The 19589-nt window shown below is 40.2% G+C and overlaps 1 protein-coding gene across 1 annotated transcript; it reads left to right on the forward strand.

Annotated features, from left to right (window-relative positions):
- The first annotated feature begins 8486 nt into the window (after positions 1-8486).
- LOC138605111 (scavenger receptor cysteine-rich domain-containing group B protein) lies at positions 8487-19197 on the forward strand. Its single transcript, XM_069677210.1, has 11 exons — positions 8487-8622; positions 10373-10405; positions 12064-12102; positions 13269-13571; positions 13696-13764; positions 15105-15419; positions 17115-17183; positions 17477-17545; positions 17656-17970; positions 18694-18777; positions 18881-19197. The coding sequence occupies exons 1-11, from the start codon at positions 8487-8489 to the stop codon at positions 19195-19197; spliced, it is 1749 nt and encodes a 582-aa protein (XP_069533311.1).
- Positions 19198-19589: the final 392 nt, after the last annotated feature.

Raw genomic sequence — 19589 nt, forward strand, 5'->3', positions numbered from 1 at the left:
GTAGTATGAATTATTTTACATCACTAATGTGTATTTTAGGCGAGAGCTTTTTTATGTACATTGTGAGTGTGAGAGAGACAGAGGTAGACAGAGAGAGACTGAGCATACCAGTCTGTGTGTTATCAGGGTGTCCTTGGGCTGCTCCCTCTCTCATTTCCATCTCTGTCTGCTCACGTGCGGCAGACTGTTGGGAAGAGGCAGAAACAGAGAGAGAGAGAGAGGGAGAGCAGAGGCACTGCAAAAAAAACACACACTGCCTCCCTGCTGCAGCTCCTCAATCATTCAACACAGTTTGCTTCCAACAGCATTTTACATCCACGGAAATGACACTCCTGAAGACTTCCCTGCAAACATCTTGTATCTGTACGTGTGTCTTCACTGTATATTTACCTACAGTATTTCTTGTTGAACTTATATACATTTTTAGACATATTGTTTGTCTGCACACTCCATGCATCTGCTCTGCTTCTGCAGTTTGATCTGAGGCCATGCACATGATGAAGATGCATATTTCTGTCCCTATATTTTCATATGCAATGTGTCCTGGTACATATGGCTTCTGCATTAGTGGACACTACTCAGTATGAGACCATCTGTGAGCACAATCCGCCCACATGTACCCAGACTAATTTCTGAACATCTTTCTGTATTTATGTAAGTGTGACATCCATGACTGCACATGTTGGATTTATTTTTAACCCATCCACAACACAATTCTGATGATTTGAAAACACTGAATATATCTTTTCCTGTATTTGAAACGTGTGTATCATTATCTCTGTGGTTCAATCTGATATCATCTGATGCCCTGCGAGAAGAAAAGGGTCTTTTGTTACCATTTATTTTTCCTTTTTGTCTCCACATTTGATTCAACATGATGTATTACAATCAGTAATTTATAGTGTTACAGTGTTTCAAATAAAGTCCCCCTAAATTGTTTTATTCACACACGCCCAATGACCAGAGGCGCTTTGGTGCTCTCTTACGCTCCTTTATATCAAAATCTATTGAGTCTCCTTTTTTTATCCTCATGACTCAGCGGGCATCCTGTCGTGTGATGGCACTACCCTGCACTGTCTGTGTGGGACATAAGGCTTCAAATGAATATATTGTGCCACGCCTCTTACCTCACCTCATCCATAATACCCAGGAGGTAATGTAATATACCAGCAGCATTTGGTTGCTGAAATCATCAATCAAAAATGTTGGCTCAAATTTATCTGACATTATCTGGAGCTGCAATATTGACGTCCCATCCCTTCTGCCATCTAAAACATTTTACTTCCCTTAGGTGTCTCAGTCTGCAGCAGAACAGCTTCTTGTGTGGGTCTGAAGCAGATCTTCATGGCCATGGAAACTTCAATGACTGTAGTGATTGTTTTAGTTACGTCCCTCCCGCTGTTCCTCCTCTACTCTGCTACTCAGGGACAGGAGTTGTATTTGTACGCCGTACAAATGTATTAAAACTGAACATCCCTGACAAACACTTGGACATAAAACGTCACAGTAAAAACCAGCTTTAATGATGGGAACCAAAAATGTATTTGAAGTGTATTTTGATTTTATCGTCTAAACCAATTCCCATCTGTTAACATGCAGGAGGCGGGCTTTATGACCTATACTGCAGCCAGTCAACAGGGGGCGCTAGAGATGTTCTGGCTTCTCTTTTAGGTAGTCATATTGTCCACATTTTTATGGTTGAAACCAAGATGCTACTTCAACTTCCTGTAAACTGACACTTGACATCCATGCCAAATTAAAGCCTTTTTGTTTCTACCAACCAAACAACCAATCAGAGCTAAAGCTGCACGTTCTAGCTAATAAATGATCAAAAGGTCTCAGGTGTAAAATCAGTGGATCCACAGACAGATTTTGTTGCAACAATAAAATATTGTATCCATCAGTGTGTTTTCATTAGTGTATAATCACCTGAAATAAGAAGTGTTGTGTTTTTGTTACATCAGAATGAGTTATATATTTCTACAGAGGGGAGGGGGATTGTTCCATGTCCACTATGTTGCACAACCATTGCGCAAACACTGACTAGTTGCTATCAGTTAGTTGCAATCTGCACTAAATCCACACTGTCTTTACATATGAGTCTTGACATTTGAATGATATGACCAGATCAGTGTCACAGTGTTCACCACCTGCGATACAGAATACTACCTGTCATCGTGACCCATTTTAAAGAATGGTCCCAGACAAAGCTAACAGGATGTCACCCTGCACTATTTGTGTCAAGTTCAAATTCAAGACGCCTGTTACACTGTGAGAGATGGACACCATGACATATAACCCAAGGTGATCTATAAACCTGCTGACACTTTCCCCCTGCTCTGTTCGAGTTATGTAAAACAGAGGCCAAGTGCATGTACAATATCCGACCTGACAAAATCATCACTAACAAGACGTTTGTTCCGGAAACTTCTTAATTCCCCAGTGAGAGTGGCCCGCTAGCGCACATTGTGTTCGTCTCTGCTCGGAAATTCAACTGGGAGATAAGGCGACTGGTCTTCCTTGAGCCTTTCTCCTTACAGGCCTTTAGTTTGCAGCAGTTTTGTTTCCTCTTTTCATTCAGTCGACAAACAGCTGAACAAAATATTTATAACATCTAAGCATATTTGACATATTTGACATATCAAATTGGTCGATAAACTGGAATGCAGCAGAATAGAGCTAGAGGAAAAAATGTCTATCTGACAGAGATTCCTTTTCAGAGAACTTAAATAGACAGGAAGCTTTTAAACTCCAAATCACAGCCATAGATCAATAAGGTCAATCTAATCGCTGATGACCATCTTCCATTATTGTATGTCTTAGTACAGCTGAGAGTTCTTGTACTATTTGTATAATGTAAACTGTAAGAGGGGGATGTCACCTGTGGAGGACATATCACTGTGTGTTATGTAGTTTTTGTCAATAAAGAACAAGCACTGGCATCAATGAAAATTATTTTTGAGGACTGTTTTCTGAGACATCATATTTATAACCCCGGTTATTCTGTGTCTAAAAGGCCAGCAGTGTTGTTATTCAGTAGACAGAGAAGTCATAAAGGCAGAGAAACACTATCTTCCCTTGTGTATGTTGGGGGCAGAATATAATGGTCTGAATCTTTAAGCGTTTGTCTCTATTTTCTAAGAATCAGCTGGTTTCTGTCTTTACTGTAAACAGATTGCGTAGTACAATAAGCCCCCAATCCTAATCTATATTTTTTACGACTGCTAGTATAAACTACATTTATCGTTTGTATTTCTGTTAGTGACACATCTTTAAAGAATATTTGGTTTTATATGTTGATGGTAGAGACCATAAACAGAGCTAAAATTGGACTGGTGATCGTCAGGCAGCCACAGACATGACTCCAAATGAAGTTACATATAAGTTTTCTTGATTTGTGTAAGAAGGATTATCCACACACAGAATTAATAAAAGGTTTATTAGGCCTACAGCAAATATTTTAATAGATTATTATATAAGTGTGTCATTTACCTGGACCAAGGTACATTTAATGTGACTTTACAGTGACTAAAATGTTTCTTTTTTAATTAAATAGAGATCAATTGACTTATATGGGAGATACACTTCCAGTCAAAAGTTTGGACACATTTTTCTCATACAAGTGAATGGGAAAGTGTGTCCAAACTTTTGACTGGTAGTGTAGAAGCAGTCACACAAAGTCACAATCCATCCACACTTGTAAGCATCTGAGTGTGCTTTAGGTTAATGTTTTAGTTTTCACGGCCCACAACTTAACTTTCTTATGCATTGGAACTGCTCCATTAGCTCTGTTTGCAGCTAGAGCTGCCAGCTGTTTAAAATACCTGCTATAAACCAACAGTTTGCTACATTACCAGCACTAAAACAGCCGATAGACAAAGTTAGCTACTTTCGCTAGCTAGTAGATATTGTAGCTTTAGCAGCTAAATAGCCAAATAATGGCCTTATGAGCCGGACTAAAAATAGAACTAAACAGAGAGTAAATATAGGACTAACATTTATCAGCTGGTCACAAACATAACTCCATGAATGGAACAACTTCATGTTGCTTCATATTATCTTTAAGTGTGAGGGCAGCTGTTTGCTAACAGGTTCAATAAGCTGTATGCTAGCAATTTGCTATATATAATATATTGCTATAAAGTAATCATTTAAGTCAGTGATAAGTATGTGTACTGTATATGTGTGTGTAATGTTAGCAATGGATGGTATTTCTACTGTAACTAATGCCATTGTACTCAGGGCTATATGCTAGTCAACCGTAGCATAAGTTTCTTTGAAAAAAACGTATTCAAAGCCATATACTGGACATATTAAAATTAATATTTCTTAGGCTTTATTTCAACCTTTAAACTGGATTCATTCACTGGTAACTTGTTAGCAGTTTAGCTTGTTTTTTGGTAAAGAAAAAGGTGCAAGGTTTTAAAGCAACACACGGCTGATAGTAAAGCTGTAACTCTGGATTTGTGGTGTTTTCCCAATGCTATCCTAGGGGTTCAGATTAGCGTAACACAATCCTAGTGTTTTGGCTCCACCATGGATTCGGGTGACACCCCGGGAAGGAGCCCTGAATTGGTCCTTGAAAAGTCCATCAATGGCCACGGACAGCCTGCACGCTTCTCCACGGCTCAGGAAGGATTAGCATTTGGAAGCAATTGCTATTAGTCAGCCACACAATTCAGAGGCCTCTCCATTTGAGGACCCATGAAAGAACTCTAGAATATCTTGTATGTCTGAAATACAACACATTGTGATATATTAAGCTTCTTTGTGGCTCAATGGAGTCTCTTTGGGAAACAAATAACAAGTATGACTGCTGGAATTCAGGGAATATGGAGCCTCTGGAGTTATATTTCTCTCCCGGGGATGTCATGCTGATATCTATGTGACAGTAAAAACTAGGATTCTAGCATTCCTTCCTTTAACTTTTAGACTTCAGGGAATCCACACTGACAATATTTTAAAATATTTAAACAAAAAGCTGTTTAAAGCTGCTTAATTAAACATTCAGACACCATCATGTTTCATGTTCATGTTTGTCTTGCCTTGTCTTTCCATTCTCTTTGGTAGCTTCAGTGTCTTTCATCAGTCACCCGTTTTCAGTGCGTATACAAATGAAACATTCAAAGCTCTCGAGGAACTATTTTGTCTATTTTCTCATTCCTCACTTTAAAACCCTAATACTTGCACATCTTTTGCTTTAGAGTACCACAGTGTGGGAGACTCCTTCTGGACACACACACACAACCTCAGCCACACACACACACGGACACCGGACCTGAGCCCCAGCCTTGTGTCCCTCTGCGAGTGTGTGCAGAGATGAGCAGGACCGCACCTTCTGTGAGCGCTACCTGAAACTGGAGATGCGGGGGTACCAGTGAAGGGTTAGCTTTCATTGTCTTTGTCTTTTTTTTTTGTTGTTTGGCCCCTCCTGCTGCTTTTAAGCGTGGACAGGTACAGGGCGTTAGAATATTAACATACAATGCTGTGGGATTTATTGTTTTACGTAATCTCTGTCACCGAAGCCACGTACTTATAGTCATGCAGGGTTAAGGAGATGAAAGACCTTAAAGTAGTGCTGGACACCCTGAGTTTCCTGCCTCCATATTTACTCAAACTTTCTGGGTTTTCGGTGTGACCCGTGGAATTAATTTGGTTGCTATTTGAGCTCTGAGGACATTTTTTTCTACTTTTTTAAGGGTGAGGAAACCTATTTTATTTTTATTAATTTTTTTTATTATTGTGGCTGACGATTTTTACTTTTATAACAGGTATGTACTTATTATAAAATGTTCTTTTGCTTTTTATTATTCATTTTCTTTAACTGCTGATCATGATTAATTTAACATAGTTCTGTGACACATCAGAGGACAGCTAAGTCTTTAAATTTAGCATCAATATAATGTGAAGAAACATGTTTAAATGCTCATATTGTATTATTTTGTTGCATGTCAGACATAATTTGAGATTATGCAATGTCAGACATGTTGAAATTACCTTAAATTCAATCTTTTACTCAACATGGACATTTCCATTATCTTCAAAAATATGCTTTTATTCTGTGATTTTTATCAAATTCCACAAAAAAACAAACATAATACTTCTGGCAGAGAAAGTATGTTGTTGCTAAAAGGCTGTGGTCAGACATACATGCTGACAAATGCACTCATTCTCTGTTTGAATAGCACAAAAATCTCCCATTTAAAGAGACTGACAGTATTATTCTCTGGTTTATCTCAGGCATTGAGGGGTATTTTTGTGGGGCCGAGATCTTTCAGCTATTTCTCAGCGCAGGGCAGTGAGAAGGGAGGGGAAGCAGAGCTGACACACAAAAGGCAACATTATTCCCCAGCGGATCTGCGCTACATCCTACTATGAATGGAGTATTGAAAAACATAACATTGGGGACTAGATTATTTTTCATCCCTCATAACTGAGCCATTTGTCCCGGAGTTTCGAGTGGTTTGTTGGTACAGTCTGCAAATGAGACAGCCGTGGTTCTTGGGCGCTGTGCTGGTGTTAAAATCCCCACCTCCCAATTGGACGCACAATGACCTCTCTGTGGGCCTCTGGCCTTCTGTGCTGCACATTTTCAGACAATGCTACAGGGCAGTGAAAATGAACGGGGCCTGGATGAAGACTGCACGGCCCAGAGTTGTTGCTGTGGCAGCTTTTGAGTGTTTGCTTGTCTTTAAAGAACCCTCGAAAGTAGAGTTTTAAAAACACCTCCACAGGTTTGATTAAACTGAATGTGTACAGTATATTGGCTCAAGATTTAAACATCCCCCCTTCTCCCCCCGCCTCCTGCACTCCAAGGAGACGAGAGGCGCCCCTGCAGTGTCATCAGGTGCCTAAGCGTTTTGGAGGGTTCTATTGACAGATTGCAGGAAGCAGCGTTTATTCCTGACGATGGGGACCACAGAAAGCAGAAATGTCTTTTTGTGCCCCCTGGGCTCGGAATGTCCACTATCTCGAGGGGCCAATATCAAATTCTCCCCTCATCATCCCCTAATACACATTCCTGTGTAAGGTCAGGGGGAATTCTGCATCAGCCAAGAGACAAACAACCCGAGGCCAAGCCACACACTGTGGTCTCCACATGACAGCATGCTTCTAACAGCACTGCTCAAATCATTTCATGGATATTTGCTTTGAAAGAATTTATGACATTTTACTCATTACAATCTAAAAAGAATTAAAAATATACTGTACTGCTTTTTCTTTTGGCAGATGTTGAAGAAATATCACACAAGAGGGAGTGCTGTTGTACTGAATATAGACAGCCGTGCCGATATTCAGTATAACAGCACAACCTGTAGTTTGATATCGATTTTATACAACAGTTCTACAAACAGCAAACACCAGGAAAAAACTGACAACTAACAGAAAAATATTTTTTGGCTCCGACTCCTCAACTGGTTCCTCAGCTTGACTGGAAGTGGACTGTTGCTCATCAACACAAACCATTTGCTGCACTCTTGATACTTTGTGTGTCTACATGTAACCACTGCACATTTATCTGTATGAGTCTATTTATCTGCAACCAGAGTCGACTGACCGTTGCTTTGTTGGCCTGTGTGATTCTGAGAATGTTGATAAACGGTTCTGAAGAATCCTGATTATACATACAGTTAAAAATCCCAGAATCATGGAAACTATACCTGCTTGTTACTGTTGCATAAAACATTTTATGTTCTTACTATAGCATTTATTTGAAGTATTTGAATCCCTTGCAGTATGAGATAAATGTCATTAATCCCAGTTCTGACCTGTAAGGAATGTAGGGAATTCACCGTCTGACTATCTACCTCTGATTATTGAGTGATTGTTGGTGAATCCCAATATTCCTTGTCTGAGGGAAAATCCCCTTGATTATCACAAACGCCCAACAGGTGCCTGCATCTGTCTGTAACACAAGCCTTTCCCAGCTGTTGAAGCTGAAAGTTTTGGAAGTTAAACTTCCTCATCTCGTATAATCAGAGGTCTGTTACCTCATCTTTCCTGCTGCCAGGATGGTGCACGGCGGCCATTTTGTGCTTATAAAACAGCAGCGAAACTGGACTCCCTGTTCCTGGTGTTTTGTTGCAGTAGTAGCACTTTTTGGTGACACATGCCCATGACTCGGACACTGGGGTGTTCCTGGTTTGCACTGTGAATTTGCCTCTCAAACTTCCTTACAGCTCTCCAACGTCCACAGGGAACGATGTACATCACATGATCTGAGGAAATTATTTCTTTTTAAACAACACACTAAGCCTGACCCCAGACGATCATCAATACCCACTACAGGACAATAACAACAGCTGCAGGCTCCATTAGAGAAAACAATCCAATACTATAATTAGGCTACTCTAAACCAGGACAGAAAATAGCGATTGTTTTGTAGTAGTAGAAAATAGTCTACTACTACCCAGCCTACTACATGTAGAAGTGTGTAGACACGCAGCTGAGGACTGACGATGTGTGAATGTGTGTGTTGCAGGCGGATGGTCAGCCAGGCAGCCATGCGAGGACAGCGTGTGGTGGAGAGCGAGTGCAGGTGCTGGAACCCGGCCGTCTGGCTCCTGGTGTCCTTGTTGGGATCCCTCGTCCTGGTGGCCCTCAGCGTGCTGCTGCGACTCGGTGAGTGTGTGGGTTGGGGGCAGGGGCCGCCATGTTGGATTTGTCCGAAAAACTGTGACAGCTCAAGACTGGTCCTTTCTGCTTGACCTCCTGCCACACAGCATTTTGACTCAGACAAAAGATGCTTTTCTTTATTTGGGTGCATAGATAGAGCATTATTTTCTGACCCATACTGGTCTGATACCAGCATACAAGCCAATAATATAAACTTTACATTATTATTGTTAAATTTGACATTTGCATTATACTCACCCTGTGTGGCCTGGAAATGATTGCTCATTGTTGTGTGGCCTGTCTCAGGCTAAACCCTTTATAAAACAGGAATGAATGCCACTGAAATGTCTTTTACTGTCTCGCTGGACAGTCACAAATAGAATGAAGATTAAAAGATTCTGATATTGAATATGAAAGTGCTTTATCCTTTTATAGACATTTTATTCGCTCATCGTCGTGATCAGATACATTGAAACTAACTTACATTTTTTATTCTGCTAAACTGCCTGATGGGCATGCCTGATAAACAACGTAAATTGATTGATGTATTCGCTGATAATGGATCCGACATTTTAGGCTGTATGGGAGGGATTTTCAATACCTGTATTATTATTGGAACGAGTCAGATATTTGGGACACATTCTCACACAGTGATTAAGTAAACTGACTGGCATTAGAGTAACCCCAGTCTTAAATAGATCCAGTTAAGGAGATATGCTCTTTTTTTGGCATTTGTATTTTACCCTGCAGTTATGAAGTAAAAAAGGTCTGCAACAAGAGTGTAGATTTGGATAGGGATGGTGGGGACACGTCCCTATCAATATACAGAAACGACCGAATTGTCCCCACCAATAATTTTGTCCAAAAATGAATATATGATACGCGGAACTGATGCACTTTCACCCTGCGGAGGAGTCGTGCATGTGAGACTCTGTCTGTCACTGTAAACAAGGACTCCAGTCTACAGTTCAGCAGAACAACGTGTCTCATGCTCAAATGACCACTGTTTGCACCGTGTCCGTGCTGTCCACATGCATGCGCTCTCTCTCTCTCTCTATAATAGAATAATAGAAAAAAATTATAATTACAAAAACGTAAAAAAATGTGTCGTCCCCACCAATGTTACAATGAAAACTACACCCTTTAATTAAAGGAAGGGATTGTGTCGCATTCTCTTTGATAAATGGAACAATGTGAAATATAAGGAAAGGTAGTAAGCCTAACTAGTGTGGTGCACTTGATCAAGTTGTGGCAAGTGAGAGACCAGCTTATTAAACTACATGCTCTCCTCAAAGGGTCATGTTCATACTCTGGCTCAGGACCAGAGGTCGGAGACTGAAACAGAGTCCCAAACTGTATCTGAGCTTCTACTGTATCATTCAACAAACTCGTTTGTTCTCGTCTTTAACCATCCACATTTTGATGGCCACATTGTACACGTGAGATGTTTCCTTGTGTGTCGGAGATTAACCACATATTTGTGGCATATTAATGCTAAAGAACCAGGTGTACCTGCAACTGAACTCCCTTTAGATGATGCTTTTGTGTCCACAGTTACTGTTACAGACAGCTGGCCAAAAGCCCTGCAGTTATTTTAAAGGGAGACAGGATCAATTCCACTCAGTGGACATTAATGATCCGCAAATACATAGAAAACAGCCTATTCAAATGTGCTGACTGCAGTGTGTAGGTTCTGTCTCTTGATAAAGCCAGCAGCTGAGTGCCTTACTAACTTCTTTTTGTGTTAATATTTCAGGAGATGTGAAAATTAGCAGACGAGCTGTAACCAGTAAGTATTGAATTTAATCCTGTTTGACTTTTCTGACCCTCTTAAACAGCTTCTTGTGTGGTCATGACACCATAAACAGATGTATTACCAGCCCCTTGAGCTAAAACAGGAAGTTGTATGTGTAATGTACATGTGTCAGTGTCACAAACAAATGGGAGAAGCATGTGAATTGACCTAGATTGGGTGTGACGTTAAGAAAAGTCCCTGAGGTGTTTTTTTTGAATCTTTGAAACCTGAGATATTATTCTTCAGGTGTGAGACTGACCTCCATACTGGTCCAGAATCTTTCAGTGTGAGACCCGGGACAATATGTGTTCCTCAAAACATCGGAGAAATGTATCACACAAACAGGAGAGCTATGTATGGACCCTCTATGTTCTGCAAATAAAGAAATACATATACGATAAGATAAAGAAAAGCATATAATAAAAGTGGTATTGAAACATTTGGAATAGGTTATAGACTGTATTTAAAAAGTGGACACTGTGACATCATTCATTGGTTTATGGACAAACATTTTTAAGCCTCAAGTTTAGCATTTTGGCCGTCGCCATCTTGGTTTTTGGGAGCCACTAGTGACCATATATGGTCGAGAGACTGGATAAAAATGGCTATGTTGATGTCATGTGGTCAATCACAGTTAGCCACGCCTAAAGCATACCATAATTTACAAAATGAACATAATACTTTACTGAAGAAGACTGTTGCCACGGAGACCATAAACTCATCCGGAAAAAGATCACTTAGGTGATAGTTATCGTTAGACTCCACACATCTTATTTCTTTTTGCAACCAGAGGAGTCAAGTTAGAAGCCCCTCCATGTTGACTTCACTTATAAACCACTACATACTGTATATACAGTCTATGAATAAGATGTTGTATACCCCCACTCAGAAGCCCCTTTCACACTGCCAGCTCAATGCAGGATTATTACACCTCTGTTACGTCTCGTCTTCAGTGTAAAACACACAGAGGCAGAATGGTGGGCCGAAGTTGTTCTGTGTTGCTGTGTGTGTACGTGCACATGTGCATGATGGCGGAGCTTCGTCACGGCGCTGAGGCGGCGCCCCAGTGTAAAAAGGGCTGGAGTGTCACAGAATTGTCTCTCACATTCAAAATAAAACTCCTCAGAGTCTACAGTCATGCTTGGAGCTAAATGCTAATGTAAGCATTCTGTAATGCTCACAGTGTCAATGCTACTATTACAATGTTTAGCAGGTAATGTGGTACCTTGTTACTATGTACCATCGTAATTAAGCAGGTTAGCATGCTATGTGTTTTTCATGGACATTGATTCAATAGTTGTTGAGAAATTTGACTCAAAGCACAAATGTCATCATCAAGGTAGCGCAAGGCGAAAAGTCAACAGATGGCCACATTTTTATGAGATTCATCCTCTGGACACCATAAATATCTGCTCAATAACTGAAGGCAATCCATCCAGTACGTGTTGACAATAGAATAGCTAACATATTGCTGTTGTTGCTGATACACTAACTGGTCTGAACAGGCATCCTGTTGTGGTTTCAGTCTGAGTCTAGTGTTACAGGAAAATAGATATAGTAGATCTAGAGTTCAGTAACTATGGAAGGCCAAGAGCCTCCTTTCAACAAATCATTTCACAATACTCTCTCTCTGTCTCTCTCTCCCCCTTCAGCCACTGGTGTGCAAACCTCTGTAAAGACACAATACCAAGGTAAGCATGATCTAGACAGCTACTTCCACCTCCACCTCCACCCCCACACCTGCCCAGACACTCTTGTTCAGAAAAAGATGTCTGCATCCAGGCCACAGAATGGAAACCTATCAGTGGCTATGTGTCACTGAAACAGAGCACAGAAGGTAGATCAGTGCCTGGGGCTTTTTAAAACAAGGTCACTTTCCCAGCTCTCCATTTCGCTAATCCCCACTTATTTGCTATGTAACCTCCCACCCTCCTGCATCCACCTCACTCACTTCCAAGGAGTCATGTTGGCTTATTGTGTCCAGAAGGATTTTGTGCTGCTATTAACTGTCATTACATGACTCTCTTTTCTCATCTTTTTTTTCTAATAGAAAAATATTACATGTTGCACAGACAGTAGAGCTTTAATGGGCTTCAGACTGTAAGTCCTGTCTTCTTAGCCTTAAAGAATGTATTTAATAACATTGACAAAAGTGTTCTCTTATTGAATTTAACATATAATAATTATCATGTGGATAAAATCATATCCATCCAATAGAAAGCAACTTGTTACTGTGGACGGCAAGAAATCGCCTTACCTTGACTGTCTTGTAGGGGTCCCACAAGGCTCTATTCTCGGACCAATTCTATTCACATTACATAATTGACTTGCCTAAAAAAATCACTCATCAAATGTAAGTAGACGATGCTATAATTGGTGCAAAAGCATAAATTAAGCCTCTTTAGTTCTCATATCTGCAATAAGCCATGTTCAGGGCATCTTGCTTGATAATTTCTTGTACTGAATACAAAAAAAATGGTGTGTGTGATGTTTAAAAAAGGGCCACATTGTAATGTGTCACTGAGAGGGAATAAGATTGACATTGTTAAAAAGATCAAGTATCTTTGGGTCATTTTGGACTTCACATTAAGCTTTAAAAGTCATGCAAAATTGTATCAGACACTATAATATTTAATTTACACATTTGAGCATTCTTGCTAACTCTGGTATGTTTACATCCTGTTTATGACAGTGGTAAATGGTATTTGCATGCTCTGTCACTATCAAAAAAACAAATAAAATAAATCACATAAGTGAGGGTTCATAATTCATCCAGACTATGTAGTTGTGATTTGACATACATTTGTATCTGTTAAAAAGAAGCACTTACACACGTTTTCTGCTCATCTCTTCAAAGTACAACTGGTGAATGGACGCAACAGGTGTGAGGGCAGAGTGGAGGTACAGTACAATGACTCCTGGGGCACGGTGTGTGACGACGAGTGGGACATGGTGGATGCCAACGTGGTGTGTCAGCAGCTTGGCTGTGGAGTGGCTGTGGCGGTGGGCAGCAGCTCTAAGTTTGGACAAGGCTCAGGACTCATCGTGCTGGATAACGTGGACTGCACAGGAAGTGAAACTGACCTCAGCGAGTGCCCAAGTCTGGGATGGGGCATCCACAACTGTTACCACTATGAGGATGTGGGTGTTACCTGCAGAGGTAAAGCCTTTATTAGACTTAAAGTTAGCTGAGGTAGTGATGAATCATCTCCTCATGTAATACCCTGGGAGCAAAAGAGAACAAAGTGACTAATATTCCTGCTTCATTCTCATTTTGCTGCCAGAACCAGCCGTGCTGGGGGCTAAAGGGTTTGAGGATCCCACCACACCACCCCAGGAGAACTCTGGTTTACGTAAGTGTTCTCTGCTTTTATCAAAATGAGACAGGACTACTGCCAACCTGAAATGTCATAGGGACGAATTACCTTTGGAAAAGGTATACAGGCAAATGGCCAAAGTCCAGAAACAAATACGATAATTCTAGAGATAATAAACCAGGGCCAACGTGAAACATTAAAACTGATGTAAACAAGATATGTTACTGTAAGCCCAGATAGTCAAACAGTAGTTAAACTTGGAAATAACTCTACTTGTCATATTTGACTTTTGTTCAGCAAAAAGCTCAAAATAACCCAGTGAACAGTATCTTCCCGGCACCAAACAGCATACAGGCAGAGTTAGCAACTCGCTAGCAAACATAATTAAGCACTAAATGTTCAAAAACTATTTAGTCTGAAATATTAAACTTGCAGCTTTTCACTGTGAGGATAAATATTTGTATGGTCTATGATCAGTATCAAACATGAACACGCACACAAATCTAGACAGATGCCATGCCAGATCATAGTAATGCGAGGGCAGCTTTCATTAAATGTAAATGTAAATGTAAATGTTCTTTATTTATACAGCCCTTTACAACAACCCTTTCAGTGGACCAAAGTGACCAAAGTAAATAATGTTGATGGTTTTATTTGTCATCGTGTGTGTCCAAAATTCAAAAATCCTTGTGAAATTAACAATAAGAAGAACAACTTTAACTGAAAATAATTGATGTATTTCTCAGTGTTGCGAAACTTTAAGCACATTTGAGCCGACATCAAAGGCTTTTCAATTCAGTAGAAGGCATCTGTGCACATTTTCAGGTACAATAGGACTCAAAGGCCTCTTGAATTCCAGGCCGCCCTTTTTGTTGGCTGGGCTTGCCTTTGTTGTAGCCTCCCTGTTGTTTTTCTTCCTTAATTCCCAAGAGGATCATGAGAGACTTGAACAGAATCTAATTTAGTTAACTTGTGACGTTTGAAGCCAATTGTCCCGAGGCCTTCATAAAACCCAATGCGAGTGCAGTGAAGTCATCCAGGTACACGTCTTCCTTTCAGGTGAAGAGTATTTTTAAGCTATGGACACATGAGAATGTCTTTTGTCTCAGTTATGGGTGGGTTTTTGTCTGGACCAAGCCATGACAACATCTGTGCTTGCTTAGAGCAACACCAGATACTCACCTTGACTGTCCAGCTTTGGTTTTGGTCTGGAGCCATAGTTTGTATTGTACAGGCCCACACCCAACTCCTTTCTCTGTATCTATCTCTCTTGGTCTTTTCTCTGACATCAATAAAAATAAAAATCTTCAGAATCTAAAGAAATGCATAAAAACATCAGTCGCTGTAACCTCCTCTCAATCTCCCTCTTGGTTTAGGAGACGGCAACATTGGTCTGGTGAATGGACAGCACTCCTGCGAGGGCCGTGTAGAGATCTACTTCCAGGGAAAATGGGGGACAGTGTGTGACGATGAGTGGTACATTGAGAACGCCATGGTGGTGTGCCAGCAGATAGGCTGCGGCAGTGCCGTCTCCGCACACACAAATTCCTACTTTGGCTATGGAACTGGCCGGATTCTCCTGGACAACGTCAAGTGCCAAGGCAATGAAGCTGACCTGTTGTCTTGCCAACACCTGGGCTGGGGCAAACACAACTGTGGCCACCATGAGGACGCTGGGGTCACATGTACTGGTATGCTTATCTCAGTCATAAATTCAACAACACTAGTATTACATCATGTTCACGCAGCAGCCACTTTTCTCTGTTGCGCTCATGGTGGAAAGCTTCAACACTGCTTCACGTCATACTCCATTTTTCTGGAATTGAATCGTATAATTGTCGGGAATCTGACATGTTTTTATCATTTCATTGCTTCTCGATTGAGCAGCAACTGAAAAGACAATCAAAACTAAAAATATTTGGAGGAACATAGAGCCATATTTCTAGTTAAAACAACATATCAACCCATTAGCTACCAGTAGACAACAGCTATGTCAACCATTTCATACATAACATTAATGTTACTTAGCCAACATTACCATTAGCCATGAATTTACGTATCATTTCCAGTCTGGTTAAATGGTAGTGTTAGCAAGGAAGTGGTTAAAGGGTAACTTTAGCTGTTGTCTTATTGTAGGCTAGCTAACGAGTTATCATATATTTTGTTTGACAATGTTAGCTAGCCTCCAACACCATTCGCCATGAGTTTATCATTTCAAGTCCTTATAAAGTATCAAATGGTAGTGTTAGCTTGGAAGGAGTTGAAGACTTAATTAGCTGGGAAGTGGTTGAAGGCTAACGTTAGCTGTTGTCTTCTTGTAGGCTAGCTAAAGAGTTATCATATATTTTGTTTAACAATGTTAGTTAGCCTACAATACCATTAGCTATGAATTTAAATATCCTTTCCAGTCGTGTCAAACGGTTATGTTTGCAAAAAAGTAGTTGAAACTAGTGTTAGCTGTTGTCCTATTGTAGGAGGAATCAAATATGTTGTTTGAAATTGGCCAGACGACGTCTCTTCAGATTTCACTGACCATTGTCTCCGTTTCTGATCAATGAAGCAATAGAAAAAGATTCGTCAAATTCCCAAAGTTTATGCAACCTGGAACAGTTAGACATCTTATCAGTATTTTATCTGTCCATCCTAAACAGAGGGTCAGAGGAAATTGCCTGTGTTTACATAGAAAATGCAGGTGTTAACCAGGAATTATTATTATAGATAACTAAATGAAAATAACAGCGTACAGCAGTGCTAGCTTCTCTGGAAGTTTCTAATTAGTCACAGAAGAGCTTTGGGCTAAATGCTAACCTCAGCATGCAAACATGCTTACAATAATGATTTGTAATTTGTAATCTATGTAATTTCTATGTGTATTTTTAATTGATAATACAGAAAAAATTAAACTAACTACACTTATAACAAAGTATGGCTGAGGCTGGTCGAAGAGAATGTCATTACCTGAAATAATGTCTACCAAGCCCCAAAGGTTGTTTTTTTTTTTTACTTGGTGTGCATGAGATAATTACTAACTCATAGTGCAACTTAGGAGAAATATTGCTCTGAGGATACATGTCTGTACAACATTTCATTCAAATCTATTCAATATGATGAATATAAACTGCATGAGAACCATTTATTACAGTGACTTTCTACTGTGAACTTGTTTTTCTTCTGTCCATATTCAGAAGTTCTCAGTAGTTAATATTAGTCTTTTGGACTTATGGAAATATTACGGTTGACCATGATTACATTTGCAAGGCTGGTGGATCAAAATATGCTGAAATGTAATATTTGTATTGATTCTCAGGTCGATATTGAATAAGGAAAAAGAAAAGACATCATAATGATCCGTGACGTATCAGTGTTTCTATTTCTACCCACTTTAGGAATCTCTACTGTTTCTCCTCCAGTAACAGACCTAAAGAGAGGGCTCTGGGCAACAGTCAACACTGAAGGTACTCATACATTGTATACCGCAGGTGTTTATCTGTAAGCAAGCACACAGTAAAAAAATTCTCCTTAGCATCAGCATGTCAGCTTGTTTTAGCTTGGTATTTGTCCTTTGTAAAAATGAAACTGTAATTTTGTCAAATGGCCATCAGGGGGAGCCATTTCTTCCTCAATGGTTTCTAAATTCACTACAAAACAAGGCAGTGAAAGTGTAACCTCACCATGTTAATCAAAAACAGGTACTCTGGTGTATTCAGACATCAAGTCATTTTGTCATATGTTGAATGTTTTCCTTTAGCAACAGAGGAGGTTCCAGTCACAGATTCACCAACTACAACAACTGTAACCACAACTGCTCAGACAAAAGGTAACAATATTAATACAATATTAAACTGCTTTTAAACCCAAATACAGTATGTTTTAATACTCGACTGAGCTAGACTGTTTAATGCAGTGTGGTTATTTATTCCTGTGCAGGCAAACCAGCTATCCGTGTGACAAACGGTAACAGCAGCTGCCAGGGTCGTGTAGAGGTCCTTTTCAGAGGAAAGTGGGGGACGGTGTGTGATGACGGCTGGGACATGGCCAACGCCAACGTGGTGTGCAGGATTCTTGGCTGTGGCCCGGCTATAGCAGCCACAGACAAGGCCCACTTCGGCTATGGTTCTGGCCCGATCCTGCTGGACAACGTGCAGTGTAACGGCAATGAAGTGGATCTGTCCCTGTGCACTAACCTGGGCTGGGGTCAGCACAACTGCGGCCATCATGAGGATGCTGGAGTCATTTGTTTACGTAAGTAGTGACTGGACGTTTCTAACAACATGTAGGCTTAAAGGAGCGGCTAAAGCAGGCTCCTTTAAGCCTACATTTATATCAAGCAGAAACACTGAACATAGGGAATGTCTGTATCACAAACCTCTATCTGTAGTCATCATTTCCACTGAGAGCTTGCTCTTCATCCAGTCATCTGTACCCGCCCTGCTGAGCTGTCCAGTTGCAATGTATGACTGTAGTACTCTGAGGAGGAGGAGGAGCATAAAAAATACAGTGGATGAGTCAAAGCACATCAGTGTCACAGCATGCCTGCAGGCAAAATTTCATTGCTTTGAGGCTAAACCAAAAGCACATACAGACTACACTTTACTTAGATAGTACATTCTTAATTTAAGGATGAAAATATTTTCATTTTTTACTTAAAATTAATTTTTACCAGGAATATTCCCATTTATATGAAACAAGAGAAAACTCTTTTAAAAGGTAGTCCTGGCACAAAATGAATCACAGTTGGCAAATGGGATATAATCGATGCATTACAAATGGGCTATAAACACCATATTTTAAAAAAACAGGTGATGAAATTGTTGAAAAATGTTGCTGCAAAGTATGCCTCTGCATTGTGGCCTTTTGGGCTGAAATAGGCTACCTACAAAGCCTTGCAACTACCTTTGTGACATGGAATTTCTTAAATATTTCCACAGCCAAGATGCATCACTTCTTTTCCTCTGCTTTCCTTAGCTTTTGAATACTACATTGGATATGGACGAGAATTCAGAGTAACAGAAAGGATACCCACCACCACCACAGCTCCGCCCTCCGAAGGTAGATATAAAAAACCTTAACCTCATTTCCCGTTGAATTGACCTCAGTAACAATTCAAAGTCTGAATTCATGTGACTTTTGTTTTTGTTTTTTGTTTTTGTAGGAATGGTGCGACTGGTGGATGGCCAACACCGATGTGAGGGTCGAGTGGAGACGTACTCAAATTCTGAATGGGGCACAGTATGCGATGATGCTTGGGACCTCCCTGATGCTCAGGTTGTGTGTCGCCAACTGGGCTGTGGAGATGCCACAGCAGCTCGGGGGGAAGCGTTCTTCGGACCTGGCACAGGAACCATCCTGCTGGACAATCTGAAGTGCAGTGGGACAGAAGTCTCCCTGCAGAATTGCTCCCATATATCCTGGAAAGTGCACAACTGTGACCACTCTGAGGATGCTGGCGTCACCTGCTCACTCTCGTGATTTCAGCAGAACCACACTCCCATCTCCACCGTGGACAGGAAGTGGGCGTACCAACATGGGACTTGTACACATTATGTAAATAACAGCTTTTACATTGCTGAAGGATTACCTCACCACCAACAACTTACAAATAATTAATATAACAATATATGATTAGATACTATAAACTATCTATGCCTATTAAGCACTTTATAAGTAAATATATGATATAAATACAATGTACACAGTTTTTTATTTGATAAACAATGAAAAACAAAACATTTAACAGTCTCTCTGTTTTTTACCCCAAAATGTTAAAATATTTACTGTATATGTGATGATTATCAAAGTACAGTTTAATGGTAGAAGTCCATTAATTTTTTTGTATTATTTTGATAAAAGGAGACGATTTT

Source organism: Semicossyphus pulcher, unplaced genomic scaffold (genome assembly GCF_022749685.1).
Source record: "Semicossyphus pulcher isolate SPU_LCO1_2020_fin unplaced genomic scaffold, fSemPul1.0.p SCAF_10, whole genome shotgun sequence".
Taxonomy (NCBI): domain Eukaryota; kingdom Metazoa; phylum Chordata; class Actinopteri; order Labriformes; family Labridae; genus Semicossyphus; species Semicossyphus pulcher.